Consider the following 18,401-nt stretch of genomic DNA (forward strand, 5'->3'; position numbering starts at 1 on the left):
TACTGGAGGCTGCCAAGGCTGAGAACCATCGCAGTGCGGCAGTGTCACAGCGGGGAGAGGCGGTAACGTCCCCTGGGAAACCAACACGGGTGCCGGCAATGGGGAAGCCTTTGTCCGAGAGGCCGGAGGGTGGGTGCCCAAACGTGGACGTAGCTGATTTTGGTGACGACGTACCACCCGGTCCCCCGCCTGCAAGGTATAGAGCCGGCGGCCATTTCGGCGCAGGACCACTGCCGGTATCCAACGTGGATTGTCACCAAACTCACGTGCCCAGACCGACATACCCAGTGGAAAGCCAGGTACTCCGTTTTGCGAAGACTGGCGAGGACCAGGCCGGAGGAGGTGCAGCAGAGTCCTAGGTTGGTGTCGATGGAGGAGCTCTGCAGGGCTGCGGTCTCCCATTGGTGTGGTCCGGTATGCCGTCAGGAAAAACGTCAATGCCTCCTCCGCAGGAAATTCGTGCACATACTTTTTCAACTGCGTCTTAAATATGTGAACCATGCGCTCAGCTACCCCATTCGATTGTGGATGGAAGGGGGGGAGAGCAAATGTGCCGAATACCGAAGTGCCTACAAAAATCCTGGAAGGTCTGCGAAATAAACTGCGGTCCATTGTCCGAGACCAGGGTGATTGGCAGACCTTCCACAGAAAAGATTTTTGCTAGTGGCTGGATTGCAACTTCTGAAGTGGTTGAGGAGCAGCGAACCACATGTGGGAATCGGGAATAAGCATCAATGACAATGAGCCAAAAGCTATTGAGAAACAGGCCCGCAAAATCGATGTGAACACGTCCCCATGCGTGGGTTGCCGGCGGCCATGAAGAGAATGCTGCCCTGGGAGATGCCTGTTGGCTCACACACTGGGAACAGGTGGCCACCAAGTGCTCAATTTCTCTGTCAATACCGGGCCAGTACACATGTCTGCGAGCCAAGGTTTTAGTACGGGAAACATCCCAGTGCCCCGCATGTAATAAAGTGAGGACCTCCCTTCGTAAACTTGCAGGAACAACCACGCGAGGAGCTGTATCATCGGTAGCCAGAAGAAGAACTCCGTCCAAGACCGAGAGGCGGTCTCTTAGAATAAAATAATTACGAAGAGGGTCCGAGGCGCGGCCTGGAGGGCGGGATGACCACCCCTGCTGAATGAGGCGAACTACTTGCCGGAGAACCGGGTCAGCTGCTGTTTCCCTGGCGACTTGAAAACTGCTTGGCGGGATGCCACATCCAAATGAAAACACATAATCTCCTCTCGATCGAACGTAGGATCCGGGCCCACCGGAAGACGGGAAAGAGCATTGGCATTGGCATGCTGTCCGGTAGGGTGAAAATGAATGTCATAATGGTACTTAGAGAGGAACAAGGCCTAGCGCTGTAGTCTGTGGGCTGCCCTGTCCGGAAGCTGAGAGGCGTGGCCAAATAACGATATTAACGGCTTATGGTTAGTCATTAACTGAAACTTCATGCCATACAAGAAAGGGTGAAACTTGGTAACAGAGTAGACAATGGCCAAAGCCTCTTTTTCCACCTGGGAGTAATGGGCCTGTGCGGGACTAAGAGTTTTAGACGCAAATGCCAGTGGTTGCTCGGAACCATCTGCGTTGCGATGGGCCAGGACCGCCCCCACCCTATACTGCGAAGCATTGGTAGCCAGGACCAACGGCTTATGGGGGTCAAAAGTAGCCAAACAAGGTGCTGACGTGAGGAGGCCCTTCAACGAGGTGAACGCTTGCTCGCATGCAGGCAACCAATCAAAAGGAACACTCTTGCGCAGAAGGCAGTACAGGGGGCGGGCTACGGTGGAAGCCCTGGGAATGAACCGGTGGTAATAGGCTATCTTGACTAAAAAAGCTTTTAACTCTTTCAGCAAAGCGGGCTGAGGAAGGTCGACGATACCTTGGACCAAACTTCCTAGTGGTTGGACGCCATGCTGAGAGAGGGTGTAGCCCACATACTCAATGGACGGTTGGAAGAAGTTTGACTTATGCAGGTTGCAACGCAAGCCCACAGACCTAAATTTGAGAAAGAGGGTGTGAAGGTTGTGCAAGTGTTCCTTTGTGCTGCGGCCTGTGACAATTATGTCATCCAGGTAATTAATACAATGAGGGATTGTCGACGTGACGTGCTCAAGATAACGCTGGAATATCGCCGGGGCACTGGATATTCCGAAGACCAACCGCTGGTATTGGTAAAGGCCAAACGGGGTGTTGACGACCACCAGCCATTTGGAGTCCTCATCAAGTGGTATCTGATGATAAGCCTCCGAAAGATCGATTTTCGAAAAATATTGGCCTCCCGCCACGGCGGAGAACAATTCATCAGCACGAGGCAAAGGATAGGTGTCCACCACCAATTGGGAATTAATTGTGGCCTTGAAATCGCCACAAAGACGTAATTTTCCCGAGGGTTTCCTTACAATAACGAGGGGCAAAGCCCACTCACTAGAAGAAATGGGAAGAACGACCCCTAGGGCTGTCAGCCGGTCTAGCTCTTCCTTTACCTAAGGGCAGAGAGCCAAGAGGATCTGCCTCGCGCGTAGAAAATGCGGGCGAGCCGACGCCATCAAAGTTAAGTGAGCTTCAAAATCTGAAACATGCCCCAGGCCCTCCTCAAAGGTATCGGGAAAGTCTGAGATCAAAGATTCCAATGATTGATAGGGAACGTCTTCGGAGACCAACCGTATGGTGTCAGCGATAGAAATACCGAAAGCTTGAAAGGCATCCAGGCCAAAAAGGTTAGCGGAGCTCACATCACTGACAACAATAAAAGCAATAGGCCGAGTGACTGATTTGTAAGTCACGTCAGTAGTGAATTGACCCAGTAGGGGAATGAAATGTTCACCATAACCGCGTAGACGCCGGTAAACTGGCGCCAACGGGGGCAATCCAAGGTCGGAATAAGTTTGTGCATTCAACAACGAAACTGCCGCGCCCGTATCTACTTGCAGTTGTAACCGGCGTAACAGAACCGACACCTCGATAAAGAGTTTGCGTGCCGATGCGTCGGGAGCCTGGCCCAATGAAACTTCCTGAATGTCAATGTCCATGTCCTCTGTACCTGCTTCCTTCGATTCTTTTGAGGCTGAGCGGCAAACTTTAGCAATGTGACCTTTTTTATTACATTTGCGACAAATGGCCCAACGCTGGGGGCACTCTGACGACGCACAGGATGGCAAAGGAGGCCGGCGGCCAGAATTCTGTTTACGCGCCGTGCGGGAGCGGCCGTAACGGCCGGACTGTACCACTCGCACGTCGTCCCCAGCTGTTGACATGCGGCGTGAGAGACTTCATACGATTGAGCAATGGACAGGACTTCCTCAAGGGAAGGGTCTTCTAACTGCAGGGCCCGTTGCCGAACCTCCCTATCAGGGTCCGAAGGAACAATGACGTCGCGTACCATAACGTGGGCATACGACTCTCGCGATTGCTCTGTGACAAAATGACACTTGCGACTAAGACCGTGCAGGGTAGTGGTCCACGCCCGGTAAGACTGATGAGGCTGTTTCTTGCATTGATAGAACTCGACCCTAGCCGCCACAACATGTGTGCGGCGGCGATAATATGAAGACAGCAATGAACACAATGCGTCAAAAGACAAGGACGAGGGTTCCTGCAAAGGCGCTAGCTGCCGCAAAACTTGAAACAGCGAGGGAAATATCCAAGACAAGAAGAGAGCACGACATACCTCTGCATCGGCAACATGAAACGCCTGGAAATGCTGCTGAAGGCGATGTTCATATGCGTCCCAATCCTCCACCGTCTCGTCATGCGGGGGAAAGGGAGGAGGGAACGGCGTTGGAGCAGACGGCGTGGAGAGCAACGCTGGAAGCACTTGTTTCATGGTGGCCATGAGCTCCGTCTGCTGCTCAACCAAAACCCACACTAAATCCTCCATGCCGTGGAGAAGCTGCGAAACCAGAACAACGACGCAACACGCGAAACAACGACCCTACTCGTTGCCAATTGTGTAGTAACACTGTTCACGTTTACATTGCACTTCACTTAGCGTAGACAGGGACTGTGTCCTAGGCATGCCCGATGTTAACTGACTGGGCACGGCCCGTGCTGCCTGAGTTGTTGTTGTTGTTACGCCGGCGGAGGTCGCGTCCGAATTCTCGCGTGCCCTCTGGTAGACGGGACTCTACTTGTGGCAACTACCGTCTGTGACACGCCGTGCCGATGTGCGCCTCCCGCGATCTTTCTGGTGGCTACTGCAATATGCTCATTCAGATGACATCCCTACAGCTTCAGCAATTTGTCATATTTTCAGGTGGTGATCCTCCATGACCATTTTATGCTCTTTAGCAGCAATTTCTGGGGTAGGGGAACATCTGGACCGAACACTAGGCAGATCATCATTTAAGCTGTCCACACCAAATTAAAACTCATTTGTCCACTTAGCAACATCTTAATATGAAGGCATCTGAATATGAAGGATCGAGCCTCCAAGTTTGTTCTGAAAATTGGCCTGAATTTCCCCTGCTTTCATACCTTTTTTTTATGAAGTACTTAATCACTATTCGATTCTCAGTTTTTTCCATCTTCACAAATCACTACATGGGAACAACAACAGAGAGACATCCACACCACATATCTCTACTCAAAGAACTGATCTATTATTACATGTGGGCCTCATTGCATTAGAGCTGGCATCTGGTGGTAATTCAATAAACTTTTCAAACTACTCTAGTAACACATACCTTATCTTGTTGCACAATGGTATCCTTTTGTTGCGTAGATGCTCTTTGCTGAGAGTTCAAGGGCTTTTACTGTATAGTGATTATTATTGCTCATAGAGAGCAAACCCACCCCACTGGCAGTGTTTCTGAATGATAAGTTGGAAAATACACTGTTCACATGAACACCTTTATAAATGAAAGTAAATTCAGATAGATTTCCACATTATCTGGACAAGCCTCATACAACTGAAGTATGGTATGTGCTCCAGAGGTTGCAACGTACTGGTCTTTTTGTTTTAACAGCCATCCACCCCCATCAATATATAGCACACATTGAGGCTACAGTACATCTCACAGAGACTAGTACTACCTTCACAGCCTGGGTTGTTAACGCAAGATCCTCATTCCCTGTTGTATACACTGGTCCACTTATGGGCCACGCTGCAATCACTGAAGCATCCCCAGCACATTTAGTTACAGAGGACTTCTGGCAATCACCAGTTCACAAGCCAGAAACTTCAGCCTAGAGTGGCAATTTCCTGGAGGGAGGGGGGGGGGGGGGGGGGGGGGGGGGGGTGCAGCATATGACCCATGGGTATATTTGCCTTTTCAAAAGCCACAGATGTAACAAGTATTGCCTCTTCAAATTTTTATCTATTTATGAAACAGTTATGTAGACGCACATACGTTCAGAGCCATAGGGAAGCTAAATACTGGGAGAAGTATATAAACTTACTTGACACCTGCACTTTTCTCTTTCTTCTTTACTTCAGTCACTTGTTCCTTGGCTGGATCTCTCCTTGGAACAATATCAGGAAAAGGATTGTTCAGTACTTCTGCCTTGAATATTTTCTGAGGATACAATGGCCGTTCATCCTATAGAAGCAAATCAAGGCACTGTACTTTCACAAAAATGATATTTTCACTGTAGGCATAGAGCTATAGTATCCACAGATAAAGACAATGTGAGTTATGTAGATTGGGGAAAAGTGTGGAAGGTGATAAAATGAAACATTGAGTCGCAGGCATGCAGAATAAAAAGACTGCTATAATTTTGAGCTTTTGGCCGAAAGCCTTAAAAGAAGTCATTTTGGTCGAAAGCTCAAATGTATAGCAGTCTTTTTGCTGTTTCTGTCTGCAACTCAATGTCTCCTGTGTATGGTGAGCAGCAATCTATTCTATCATAATATGTCATTATTCCAATTCTGGATTTTGCTTTGTTTGAAAGTGTGATAAAAGTAATTAATGACAGTCTCTCACATTTCACCTGCATACTATATCAACATACATGTCATTTCTGTCATTCTGTAAACTCACACATACAGCCAAACACGAGGCAGGGAAATATATAAATCCTTTTCCTACAAACAACTTCCACAACTTTTTTCATTGTACAGCCTCATCTGTAACATACCTATGACCTATTTTCAAAATGTGGACATAATACAGCCGTCAGGCGTAATAACATGAGACTTGGGGGTGCGCTGATGACAGAAAGCATGGGTCACATTTCAGTGGTGTCGGTGTAGTCTATCAGCAGGACGGGTTTCACTAGACATGGCCTGCACCTCAACAGGTATGGGAAGGGGAGGTTGGCAAAGCTTATAGGTGACAGCATAGGTGGGGTTGGTGGGATCACTCATGGGAAAATTCCTGCAGTAGTGGGTGTTAGAGCTGCAACTTTTTTAGATTGAAGTCAGCTGATAGGTATTCCTGCTTAAGGGAAGTCTCTCTAACAAGGGAATCACTTTTGACAAAGCTTAGGTGTCCGAGTAATGAGGGAATTAGTATATTTCATCAAAATATACAAGGTATTAGTGATAAAGTTAGTGAACTGTTTATAGATGTTGACTCTGAAATTATTGGTATATCTGAACACTTCTTAAATAAGGAAATAATTCAGAGGCTTCCTTTACCAGGATGCAGGTTGGCTGGCAGCTTTTCGAGGAGCGCTTTGCGGTGTGGGGGAGTAGCCATGTATGTGAAAAACGGCATCCCATTTGAGTCAATTGACATTTCAAAGTACTGCACTGAAAAGGTGTTTGAATGTTGTGCATGTGTGGTTAAATTTAACGGAGCTAAACTTCTAACTGTTGTTATTTATAGATCCCCAGACTCCGATTTCACAAATTTTTGCTAAAGCTAGAGGAGGTTCTTGGTTCACTTTATACGAAATACAAAAAGTTAGTTATATGTGGTGACTTCAATATTAATTGTATAAGTGATTGTGCAAGGAAGAGGATGCTGGTAGACCTCTTTAATTCATATAATCTTACGCAAAGCGTATTCTTTCCAACGAGAGTGCAAGGGAACAGTAGAACAACCATAGACAACATTTTTGTTCATTCCTCATTACTAGAAGGGCATTCTGTTAGCAAAAAGGTGAATGGCCTTTCAGATCATGATGCACAAATTTTAACTTTAAAAGATTTTTATGCTGCAACACGTGTTAAATATAGTCATCAGCTGTTCAGGAAAGCTGATCCAGTTGCTGTAGAGACATTTGTAAACCTTATAAAGGAACAAGAGTGGCAAGATGTTTATAGCGCTGATACAGTAGACGATAAATATAATGCTTTTCTCAAGACTTTTCTCATGCTCTTTGAAAGTTGCTTTCCATTAGAACGTTTAAAACAGAGTACTAGCACAAACAGGCAGCCTGGGTGGCTGACTAGAGGGATAAGAATATCTTGTAGAACAAAGTGGCAATTATATCAAAACGTTAGAAACAGTCAAAATCTAAATGCAGCAGCCCATTACAAACAGTATTGTAAGGTGCTTAAAAATGTTATTAGGAAGGCAAAAAGTATGTGGTATGCAGATAGAATAGCTAAGTTTCAGGATAAAATTAAAACCATATGGTCAGTCGTAAAGGAAGTTGCTGGTCTGCAGAGAATCAGTGTGTAGTGGGAATGTCCATGTTACTGATAAGTCGCATATATGTACAGTATTTAATAATCACTTTCTGAATATAGCAGGTGAACTAAATAGAAACCTAGTCCCAACAGGGAATCATATAGCGCTCTTAGAAAAAAGTGTTCCGAGACTGTTACCTGAAATGCTCCTCCATGATACTGACAAGAGGGAGATTGAGTTAATAATTAAATCACTAAAGACCAAGAACTCTCATGGATATGACGGGGTACCTAGCAGAATACTGAAGTATTGTTCTATGTATGTTAGCCCAGTTCTCAGCCATATCTGTAACTTTTTCTTTAGGAGTGGTCGGTTTCCTGACCGATTAAAGTGCTCGGTAGTGAAGCCACTTTATAAAAAGGGAGACATTGATAATGCTGACAATTTTAGACCTATTTCTATGCCATCGGTGTATGCTAAAGTTATCAAGAAGGTTGTATATACAAGGTTACTGGAGCATTTAAATTCACATAATTTGCTGTCAAATGTTCAGTTTGGTTTTAGAAATGGTTTAACAACTGAAAATGCTATATTCTCTTTTCTCTGTGAGGTTTTGGATGGATTAAATAAAAGGTTGCGAACGCTAGGTGTTTTCTTTGATTTAACGAAGGCTTTTGACTGTGTTGACCACAAAATATTACTGCAGAAGTTGGATCATTATGGAGTAAGGGGAGTAGCTTACAATTGGTTCGCCTCTTACTTTAAGAACAGAAAGCAGAGGGTAATTCTCCACAATATTGAGAGTGGTAGTGATGTTCAGTCCCAATGGGGCACTGTTAAGTGGGGCGTTCCCCAAGGGTCGGTGCTGGGGCCACTGCTGTTTCTTATTTATATAAATAATATGCCTTCTAGTATTACAGACGATCCAAAAATATTTCTGTTTGCTGATGACACCAGCTTGATAGTGAAGGATCTTGTGTGTAATATTGAAACAGTAACAAATAATGTAGTTCATGAAATAAGTTCGTGGCTTGTGGAAAATAATTTGATGCTAAATCACAGTAAGACTCAGTTTTTACAGTTTCTAACTCACAATTCAACAAGAACCGATATTTTGATCAGACAGAATAGGCATATTATAAGCGAGACGGAACAGTTCAAGTTCCTAGGCGTTTGGATAGATAGTAAGCTGTTGTGGAAAGCCCATGTCCAGGATCTTGTTCAGAAGCTAAATGCTGCTTTATTTACCATTAGAACAGTATCTGAAATAAGTGACACTTCAACACGAAAAGTAGTCTACTTCGCATATTTTCATATGCTTATGTCGTATGGTATTATTTTTTGGGGTAATTCTCCTGATTCAAAAAGGGTATTTTTGGCTCAAAAACGGGCTGTTCGAGCTATATGTGGTGTAAGTTCGAGAACCTCTTGTCGACCCCTATTCAAAAATCTGGGAATTCTGACATTGCCCTCACAGTATATATTTTCTTTAATGTCATTTGTTGCTAGCAATATTAGCCTATTCCCAAGAGTTAGCAGCTTTCACTTAGTTAATACTAGGCAGAAATCAAATCTGCATGTAGAATGCACTTCCTTGACTCTTGTGCAGAAAGGAGTGTAGTATTCTGCTGCATCAATTTTCAATAAGCTACCACAAGAACTCAAAAATCTTAGCAGTAGCCCAAACTCTTTTAAGTCTAAACTGAAGAGTTTCCTTATGGCTCACTCCTTCTATTCCGTTGAGGAGCTCCTGGAAGAGCTAAAAAATTAAGGAAATTCCAGTGTTACATTGTTGATTTTCTTCATTTAAACTTACGACTTGTCAAATGAATATGTTTTTTTATATTTCATTTTATCTGTTTCTAACATCGTGTTATAATTTCATGTATTGACTCATTCCATGACCATGGAGACTTCTCCTTAATTTGGTCCTACGGAACAATAAATAAATAAATAAAAAATACCCTGTGCAGCATCTTAATTATGTACGATGAGTGAGACTTACTTATTGAGATACTTTTAAACTGGAACCATGTTACTGATTTTTGAGAAAGAATTTATAGAAGAAGACCAAGTGAGCACCTTCAGTGACTAAAGGTCTTAATACAAAGATTAGCTATTTCAAGGGGGGTACCGAGGTCAGCTGCAACTGGGCACTGGAGTAAGTCAATAGTGGAAGTCGAAAATTTGTGCCAGATCAGGACTTGACCCCATATTTCCAACTTAATATGAGCAGCCGCCTTAACTGCTTTGGCTATCCAAGCACACTTTTTGTCTGACTCAAATTTTCATTTTCAGCTTATCACACATTACTAAATAGTGTCGCTCTCCATTTACCTCATTTGCTCGCAGCGTTTCCTGTATTCTCACAGGAGGTCTGGACCCTGTTGTGCATCTGCACTGAGGATATCATAGCAGTCAAGATTACTTATATTGAATTGTTGAATTATGTTTTATTTATCTCATGACGTACATTTGCAATCCATTTGGTTTGCATACAGGAGACATGTCAAATTCATCTGCATCAACTTGTTTCCTTTTTATTTATTACAAATTTTCATTCCCATGTACTGAGGCCCCTGGGCATACAGTCTGAGGCAGTGGGTGGGGAGCATAAAATTTTCTTTATTTCTGGTATCATGTGAATGGACAAAATGGTTTCCCTCAAATAATTCATGTCTGGTGTACAAAAATATAATAATCTCATATATGTATAAGGATGGCAGAGTTAACATTTTAAGTTTTCTAAATAATGGTCGAAATGGTTCTTTGTGATTTGCAGTGCACATATTTCATATGATTTTTTTCTATATTTTTAGTATCCGCACTATGTCTGTCGAGTTACCCCAAACAACAATACCATACCTAATCATGGATTTGAAGTAGCTTGTATATGCTATTTTTCGTGTGTCCATGTCAGTTACAGTTGACAATATTTGCATTGAAAATGCAAAGCTGCTCAGTTTGTTGGCCAGGTATTCAATGTGTGCCTGCCAGCTCAAATTTTTATCTACATTTAAACCTAAGAATTCGACTGAGTCAACTTCTTCTGTACCTTGGTTGGTGTGTACAATCTTAATCTGCTCACATTTTGGCTGTTTGTTTCTGAACTGCATCATGTGAGTCTTAGATATGTTTAGATTCAACACATTTAACTGAAACCAAGTTTCTAAGGTACTGAGGGTACTGATCACAGATTTGGGAATTTTTTCCGAGTCCTGATGTTCAACTAAGACACAAGTATCATCTGCGAACAGAACTGATGGGGAGCTGATATTTTATGGTAAGTCATTAACATAAAAGAAAAATAGGACTGGGCCTAATATGGAGCCTTGTGGAACACCCTGAGATATTTTTTTCCAGTCAGAAAAATAATATGTGCCATTTGAAGAAATGCTAACTCTTTGCTTTCTGTTGGATAAGTAGGATTTAAGCCATTGTAGGGCACTGCCGCTAATGCCATACTTTTCAAGTTTGTAAACAAGCAATGCATGGTTTACAGAATCAAACGCCTTTGTGAGGTCGCAGAAAATTCCTGCCACCTTATTTCTCTTGTCTAATGATGTACTTATTTTCTCAATGAAACTGTTTACTGCATCGATGGTGTTTTTACCCTGCTGAAAACCAAATTGATTGTTCAGAATAACAGAATATTTTACAATGAAGTTTTGGATTTGTGCAACAGCAAGTTTTTTCAAATATTTTAGATATAGACTGGGAGAATCGAGATAGGACAATAATTTCCCATGATCTCTCTTGATCCCTTCTTGAAGAGTGGTTTGACTTCAGCATATTTCAGTACCTCTGGGAAACAGCCCTCTTCAAAACATTGATTTATTATCTGAGCAACTCTATTGTCTACCACTTTAATAACTTTGGTGGGTATTCCATCCAAACCTGCAGGTTTTTTGTTTCTTAATGTTAGAATAGCATTTTCTACATCCTCCACAAAAACTTTTGAGAATTTTGTAAAGTTTTCAGAGTTTTCACCTAGGCCAAAGGGATTTACTTTGTTGTGATAATCTGTTACATCTACATCAGACTTTGCTACATTTATAAAGAATTCATTGGTATTTGAGTTGGATTTACAATAGTATTTCCTTCAATGTCAACTTTTGGAATGTCTTGGTTACAGGCTTTAACACCTAACTCAGATTTAATGACTGACCACACAGCCTTTGTCTTATTTTTATGATTTAAAATTAGCCTGTTATTTGCCAGTTGTTCTGCTGCCTTGACAACTCTTTTAAATATGGTTTTATAGAGTCTAACATATTTAATGAAATCAATATCTTTATTATATTTTGGTTCTCAGTGCTGTTGCCTTTTCCTTACACTGGAAATTTTTATGCCCTGGGTAATCCACTTTACTGTATTTATTATTTTACTGCTGCAGAGTCTAGGTGGAAACGTTTCATTAAAGTCTCCAAGAAAACTATCTTGGAATTTCTCAAAGTTTTCGTCACTTGAGTTACAATAATCAAAAGGTCATGTTTTATCTCTTAGCTTCTCACTAAATGTTAGCAAGTTTTCTTTGTTAAAGTTCCTGCTCATATGGGTTCTCATACGTGAAATGTTCCTGTCTGTCTGTGGCAGCTCAATGAACAATGCACAATGATCTGAAATACCTAGATCTATACAAAATTTATACACATCTTCATATACATAATTAGTTAGAACATTGTTAACGCATGTTGCTGATTGCCCATTGTCTCTGGTAGATTCAAAGAAATTCAATTTGAAACCATATTTCTTTACTAAGTCAGTGAAACTTGAAGTGTGGGTACTATCACATGTGATATCAATATTAAAAACAGCAGCTATTACAACTTTTTTCTTTCTGCAAAGGTCTTCTAGCATAATTTGAAGCTTAGATAAGAATAGTTCTGTTGCTGACGTCCCTGGAATCCTGTATATTGAGATTATTGTGATTTGCTAGTGGGTCCGCTATTGCTACACAACAGCTCTCGAACACACATTCTTCATTTAAATAATTAAAACAGTTTCTGGTCTCATTATTTATATAACTATGTAGAAGTATACATGAGCCTCCACATGACTTGTTTCTTCTGCAAAAGCTACTTGCTCATCTGAAGTTCCCTATTTTGTTTAGAATTTTAATTGTGTCTTCAGTAAACCAGTGCTCATTTAAACAAACAACTTTAATATTTGCACATTCTGACAGAATGATTTCCAGTTCATCTATTTTGGAGCTTTTATTGTTAGAAGCATCAGTGTTTAAGGCATTTATATTCCAGTGGATAACATACCTACTTTGACTATCACTTACATGCTTTAGCACATTTCCTGCCAGATAATGGTTTGGTTTTGTCTTTCTTAATGCTACACAAGTTTTTTTACCCCATCACTACTTACGTTTCCCTTATTTTTTATGATCTGGCAAGTATCTATGAACATCTTACTGAATATTTTTCAGCCCAACCTATTTAGATGTAGACACACTGCACTTAGAAATTTGTTGGGATCAATGAAAACGACTCCTAGTTTATTGCACTGTTCTTTAATATTGCTGTTTATTCTCTGCACATAGCTGTCACTCACCGATCTTCTGTACACAATGCCACTTATTATTATTCTGGAATTCTGGTAGAGTCTTCTGGCCAGTCGGATGAGGTTTCTTGTGTCGTTTACAATTTCTTCCTCACCGTTGTTTTGAAGCGAATTTGTTCCCACATGGATAAAAACACCTTTTGGATTTCTGATATGCATATCTGCTGCATTCTCTCTTGAGTTTAAGACGTTGTTTAGGTGTGTATGCAACTGATGCATCCTGATTCCAGGTTTAACGTCGATTTTGGAGTTTGGTACGACTATGTTTTTCAACAATGAATCACCTATAATAAAGAATTCACTTTCTGTCTTATTACAATGGTTCTTTCTGTTCATCAGTATTTTCAGTTTCTTTTTCTTTCATAATGGCAGCTGAATTTTTTCGTTGTTTGTCAGTTGTATCACTCCACGTATTTGCCAAAGTAGGCCCATCTAATACTGAAGTTTTTTCACATGCACAACACTTTTCACGTTTCAATGCAATATTATCTTGCTTTAGTAACGTCAGTTCTGCTTTCAGAGCATCAATGTCACTTTGAAGAAGACGAATAATTTCATCCTTAGAACTTAGTGCGGATGTTAGTCGTGCATTTTTGTCATTAGTGCAGTCGAGGCATGTCCACTGAATATCATCATTTATAAATTTCAGACACACATTTGCGCACTTCTCATGTAACCAAAAGTTGCACTTAATGCATCGAATTCCTTTGACTACACGTTTTTTACACTTTCTGCATGAAGAACCATTTAATTTCAACTGAGTTTGGAGTGTGGTGTCTGTTCTGTTGGACATGTCTGACAGATCAGATACCACACATATGAAAGTAATTTGATAAGTCTGGTAAATTTTTATGAAAGAAGAGAACTTTTTTGCACCTTTGTTGCTGGTAAGCTTGATTAATCCAAGGATCGCATATATAATTTCAACAATGTACAGTGCCCACTACATTGCTGACAGCCATCTGAATTGGTTAGTGTGCCAACTACAATTGAAAATGAAGAAAAGGGAGGTTTTGTGCTATTATTAAACATTCTTATTTGAAGACAAATCAAAACAGAAATGGATGAAGTTCATGTATACTCTACACCATCACTGATGACCTTTTACTTCTGGATTAATGAATTTAAACTTGGGTGGATAAGCACCAAAGAAGAAGTGCACTTGAGCCATCCAACAGAGATCACCACAAAGGAAACCATCCAAAAAATCAATGAAGTAGTAATGTGAGACCTCCAAATAAAAATTCATGAGATTGCCGAGACTGTAGGCATCTCAGATGAATGAGTGCATAATATCCTGCATGGTCAATTGCAGTGTGTGAGGTGGGTGCCATGATTTCTCACAGTCGACCAAAGCACATTTAGCACAACATTTCAACACAATGCCTGGTGCTGTTTAACTGCAATCTGCAATAATTTTTGCACCAATTTGTGGCTGTTAACGAAACCTGGATCCAACATTACACACTAGAGTCGAAATGGCAGTCAAAACAATGGCCAAAGACTGGTGAAAGTGCACTGAAGAAGGCAAAGACCATTTTGTCAGCTGGTAAGTTGATGGCCACTGTTTTTTTTTTTTGGAATTCCCAAAGAATGATTCTCATAGATTACTTGTAAAAAGGCTAAAGCATCACTGTTGGATTGTTTGAAACTTGTTTTTACTGAAAAAAAAAAAAAAAAAAAGACCAAGGTTGCCACATTCTTCCATCAGGATAATGCACCAAGCCACACATCAGTGACAACAATGGCAAAGTGCATGAACTGAGCTTTCCACGTCCACCAAATTTAAAGGAATTAGCTACAAGTGACTTTTTCCTGTACACTAACTTGAAATTTTGCTTACCGGGAAGAAGTTTTCATCAAATGAGGAAATTACAGTTGTAGTCAACGAGTATTTTGTAAAGTTTGACAGAATCCGTTTTTCCGGTGGGACGAAAAAGCTGGACCAAATATCTATCCTTATGAGATCCCTATCAGGTAGGACTGATAGAGTTGATAGAGAAGATCCAATGAAGAGCTGCGCGTTTCATCACGGGATTGTTTATCTGGTGAGAGAGTGTTATGGAGATGCTAAACAAACTCCGCTGGCAGATGTTACAAGAGGGGCGTTGTGTATCATGAAGAGATTTACTATTGAAATTTCAGGACGGCACTTTTCAGAAGGAGTCGGACAACATATTACTTTATTACTTACTTACTTCCCCCCCCCCCCCCCCCCCCCACACACACACACACACACACACACACACACACACACACATCTCCACGAGGAGAAAATTTGAGAAATTAGAGCCAATACAGAGGCTTACTGATAATCATTCTTCCCCTGCACTGTTCACAAGTGGAACAGGGTTGGAGGGATCAGATAGTGGTACCAAAAGTACCCTTTGCCACACAGCATTAGGTGGCTTGTGGAGTATGATGTAGATGCAGATGTAGATGAGTAAGGTGAGTTGTTTACAAAACAAAGTTTTTCCTTGCTTTTTTATCAGTTATCAAATCACACTTGTATATAATATAAACACAAATTTCTCACTTTCTGTTGGTCCTTGTCTAGTATAAGGGAATTACATTTCAAACAGATTCACTGGTAAAACATGGAGAAGACATGAAGCTCTTCTTTTTATAGTTATCACTGCAGAATGGCTTGCCTTCTCTCCTGAACCTCAGTCCCATTTGTTTTGTAATGTTTAAGTAAATGCTTGAATCCAGGCACTATAAGTCAGCTTCTTGTACATGAGAAACTCGATATGTGGACTCTTGGTGTACTGCTGCTAGAATGAGGTCCCTTACAGAGCTCAAATCATACTCTCCAGTTTTGGTTTCACTAGGAAATAGCTCATTCTGAATTCTCTGGCTCTCTTTATTAAATTGTACCAAAAGGACCCTCGCCAGTAAAGTGCAAAGTCTGTTATTATGCATATTCTGAATGACTAAGTTATATTTCTGTAAACGACGCATATATATATATATATATATATATATATATATATATATATATATATATATATAATATAATTTTTCCCACGTGGAATGTTTCCTTCCATTATATATATATATACGTGGAATGTTTCCTTCCATTATATATATATATATATATATATATATATATATATATATATATATATATATATATATAATGGAAGGAAACATTCCACGTGGGAAAAATTATATATAAAAACAAAGATGAGGTGACCTACCGAACAAAAGCGCTGGCAGGTCGATAGATACACAAACAAACACAAACATACACACAAAATTCAAGCTTTCGCAACAAACTGTTGCCTCATCAGGAAAGAGGGAAGGAGAGTGGAAGACGAAAGGAAGTGGGTTTTAAGGGAGAGGGTAAGGAGTCATTCCAATCCCGGGAGCGGAAAGACTTACCTTAGGGGGAAAAAGGACAGGTATACACTAGCACACACGCACATATCCATCCACACATACAGACACAAGCAGACATATTTAAAGACAAAGAGTCTGCTTGTGTCTGTATGTGTGGATGGATATGTGCGTGTGTGCTAGTGTATACCTGTCCTTTTTCCCCCTAAGGTAAGTCTTTCCGCTCCCGGGATTGGAATGACTCCTTACCCTCTCCCTTAAAACCCACTTCCTTTCGTCTTCCACTCTCCTTCCCTCTTTCCTGATGAGGCAACAGTTTGTTGCGAAAGCTTGAATTTTGTGTGTATGTTTGTGTTTGTTTGTGTATCTATCGACCTGCCAGCGCTTTTGTTTGGTAAGTCACCTCATCTTTGTTTTTTTTTATATATATATATATATATATATATATATACAAAGATGATGTGACTTACCAAACGAAAGCGCTGGCACGTCGATAGACACACAAACACAAACATACACACAAAATTCAAGCTTTCGCAACAAACTGTTGCCTCATCAGGAAAGAGGGAAGGAGAGGGAAAGACGAAAGGATGTGGGTTTTAAGGGAGAGGGTAAGGAGTCATGACAAAACTCTACCATCTGGCGAGCAAGATGTATGAAACAGGCGAAATACCCTCAGACTTCAAGAAGAATATAATAATTCCAATCCCAAAGAAAGCAGGTGTTGACAGATGTGAGAATTACCGAACAATCAGTTTAATAAGCCACAGCTGCAAAATACTAACACGAATTCTTTACAGACGAATGGAAAAACTAGTAGAAGCCGACCTCGGGGAAGATCAGTTTGGATTCCGTAGAAATACTGGAACACGTGAGGCAATACTGACCTTACGACTTATCTTAGAAGAAAGATTAAGGAAAGGCAAACCTACGTTTCTAGCATTTGTAGACTTAGAGAAAGCTTTTGACAATGTTGACTGGAATACTCTCTTTCAAATTCTGAAGGTGGCAGGGGTAAAATACAGGGAGCGAAAGGCTATTTACAATTTGTACAGAAACCAGATGGCAGTTATAAGAGTCGAGGGACATGAAAGGGAAGCAGTGGTTGGGAAGGGAGTAAGACAGGGTTGTAGCCTCTCCCCGATGTTATTCAATCTGTATATTGAGCAAGCAGTAAAGGAAACAAAAGATTAATTCGGAGTAGGTATTAAAATCCATGGCGAAGAAATAAAAACTTTGAGGTTCGCCGATGACATTGTAATTCTGTCGGAGACAGCAAAGGACTTGGAAGAGCAGTTGAACGGAATGGATGGTGTCTTGAAGGGAGGATATAAGATGAACATCAACAAAAGCAAAACGAGGATAATGGAATGTAGTCGAATTAAGTCGGGTGATGCTGAGGGAATTAGATTAGGAAATGAGACACTTAAATTAGTAAAGGAGTTTTGCTATTTGGGGAGCAAAATAACTGATGATGGTCGAAGTAGAGAGGATATAAAATGTAGACTGGCAATGGCAAGGAAAGCGTTTCTGAAGAAGAGAAATTTGTTAACATCGAATATAGATTTAAGTGTCAGGAAGTCATTTCTGAAAGTATTTGTATGGAGTGTAGCTATGTATGGAAGTGAAACATGGACGGTAAATAGTTTGGACAAGAAGAGAATAGAAGCTTTCGAAATGTGGTGCTACAGAAGAATGCTGAAGATTAGATGGGTAGATCACATAACTAATGAGGAGGTACTGAATAGGATTGGGGAGAAGAGGAGTTTGTGGAACAACTTGACCAGAAGAAGGGATCGGTTGGTAGGACATATTCTGAGGCATCAAGGGATCACCAATTTAGCATTGGAGGTCAGCGTGGAGGGTAAAAATTGTAGGTGGAGACCAAGAGATGAATACACTAAGCAGATTCAGAAGGATGTAGGTTGCAGTAGGTACTGGGAGATGAAGAAGCTTGCACA

General features: G+C 41.2%; 1 protein-coding gene across 2 annotated transcripts in view; it reads right to left on the reverse strand.

The window, feature by feature from the left end:
* The window catches only part of LOC124797932 (spliceosome-associated protein CWC27 homolog), a 139,528-nt gene that overhangs the window by 48,298 nt on the left and 72,829 nt on the right, over positions 1-18,401 (reverse strand). For both annotated transcript variants that reach the window (XM_047261067.1, XM_047261068.1), the window contains exon 4: positions 5,411-5,550. In XM_047261067.1, coding sequence (XP_047117023.1) covers positions 5,411-5,550 — 140 coding nt within the window. The remainder of the gene's footprint in view (positions 1-5,410; positions 5,551-18,401) is intronic.

The sequence above is a fragment of the Schistocerca piceifrons genome, chromosome 5, assembly GCF_021461385.2.
Source record: "Schistocerca piceifrons isolate TAMUIC-IGC-003096 chromosome 5, iqSchPice1.1, whole genome shotgun sequence".
NCBI lineage: Eukaryota > Metazoa > Arthropoda > Insecta > Orthoptera > Acrididae > Schistocerca > Schistocerca piceifrons.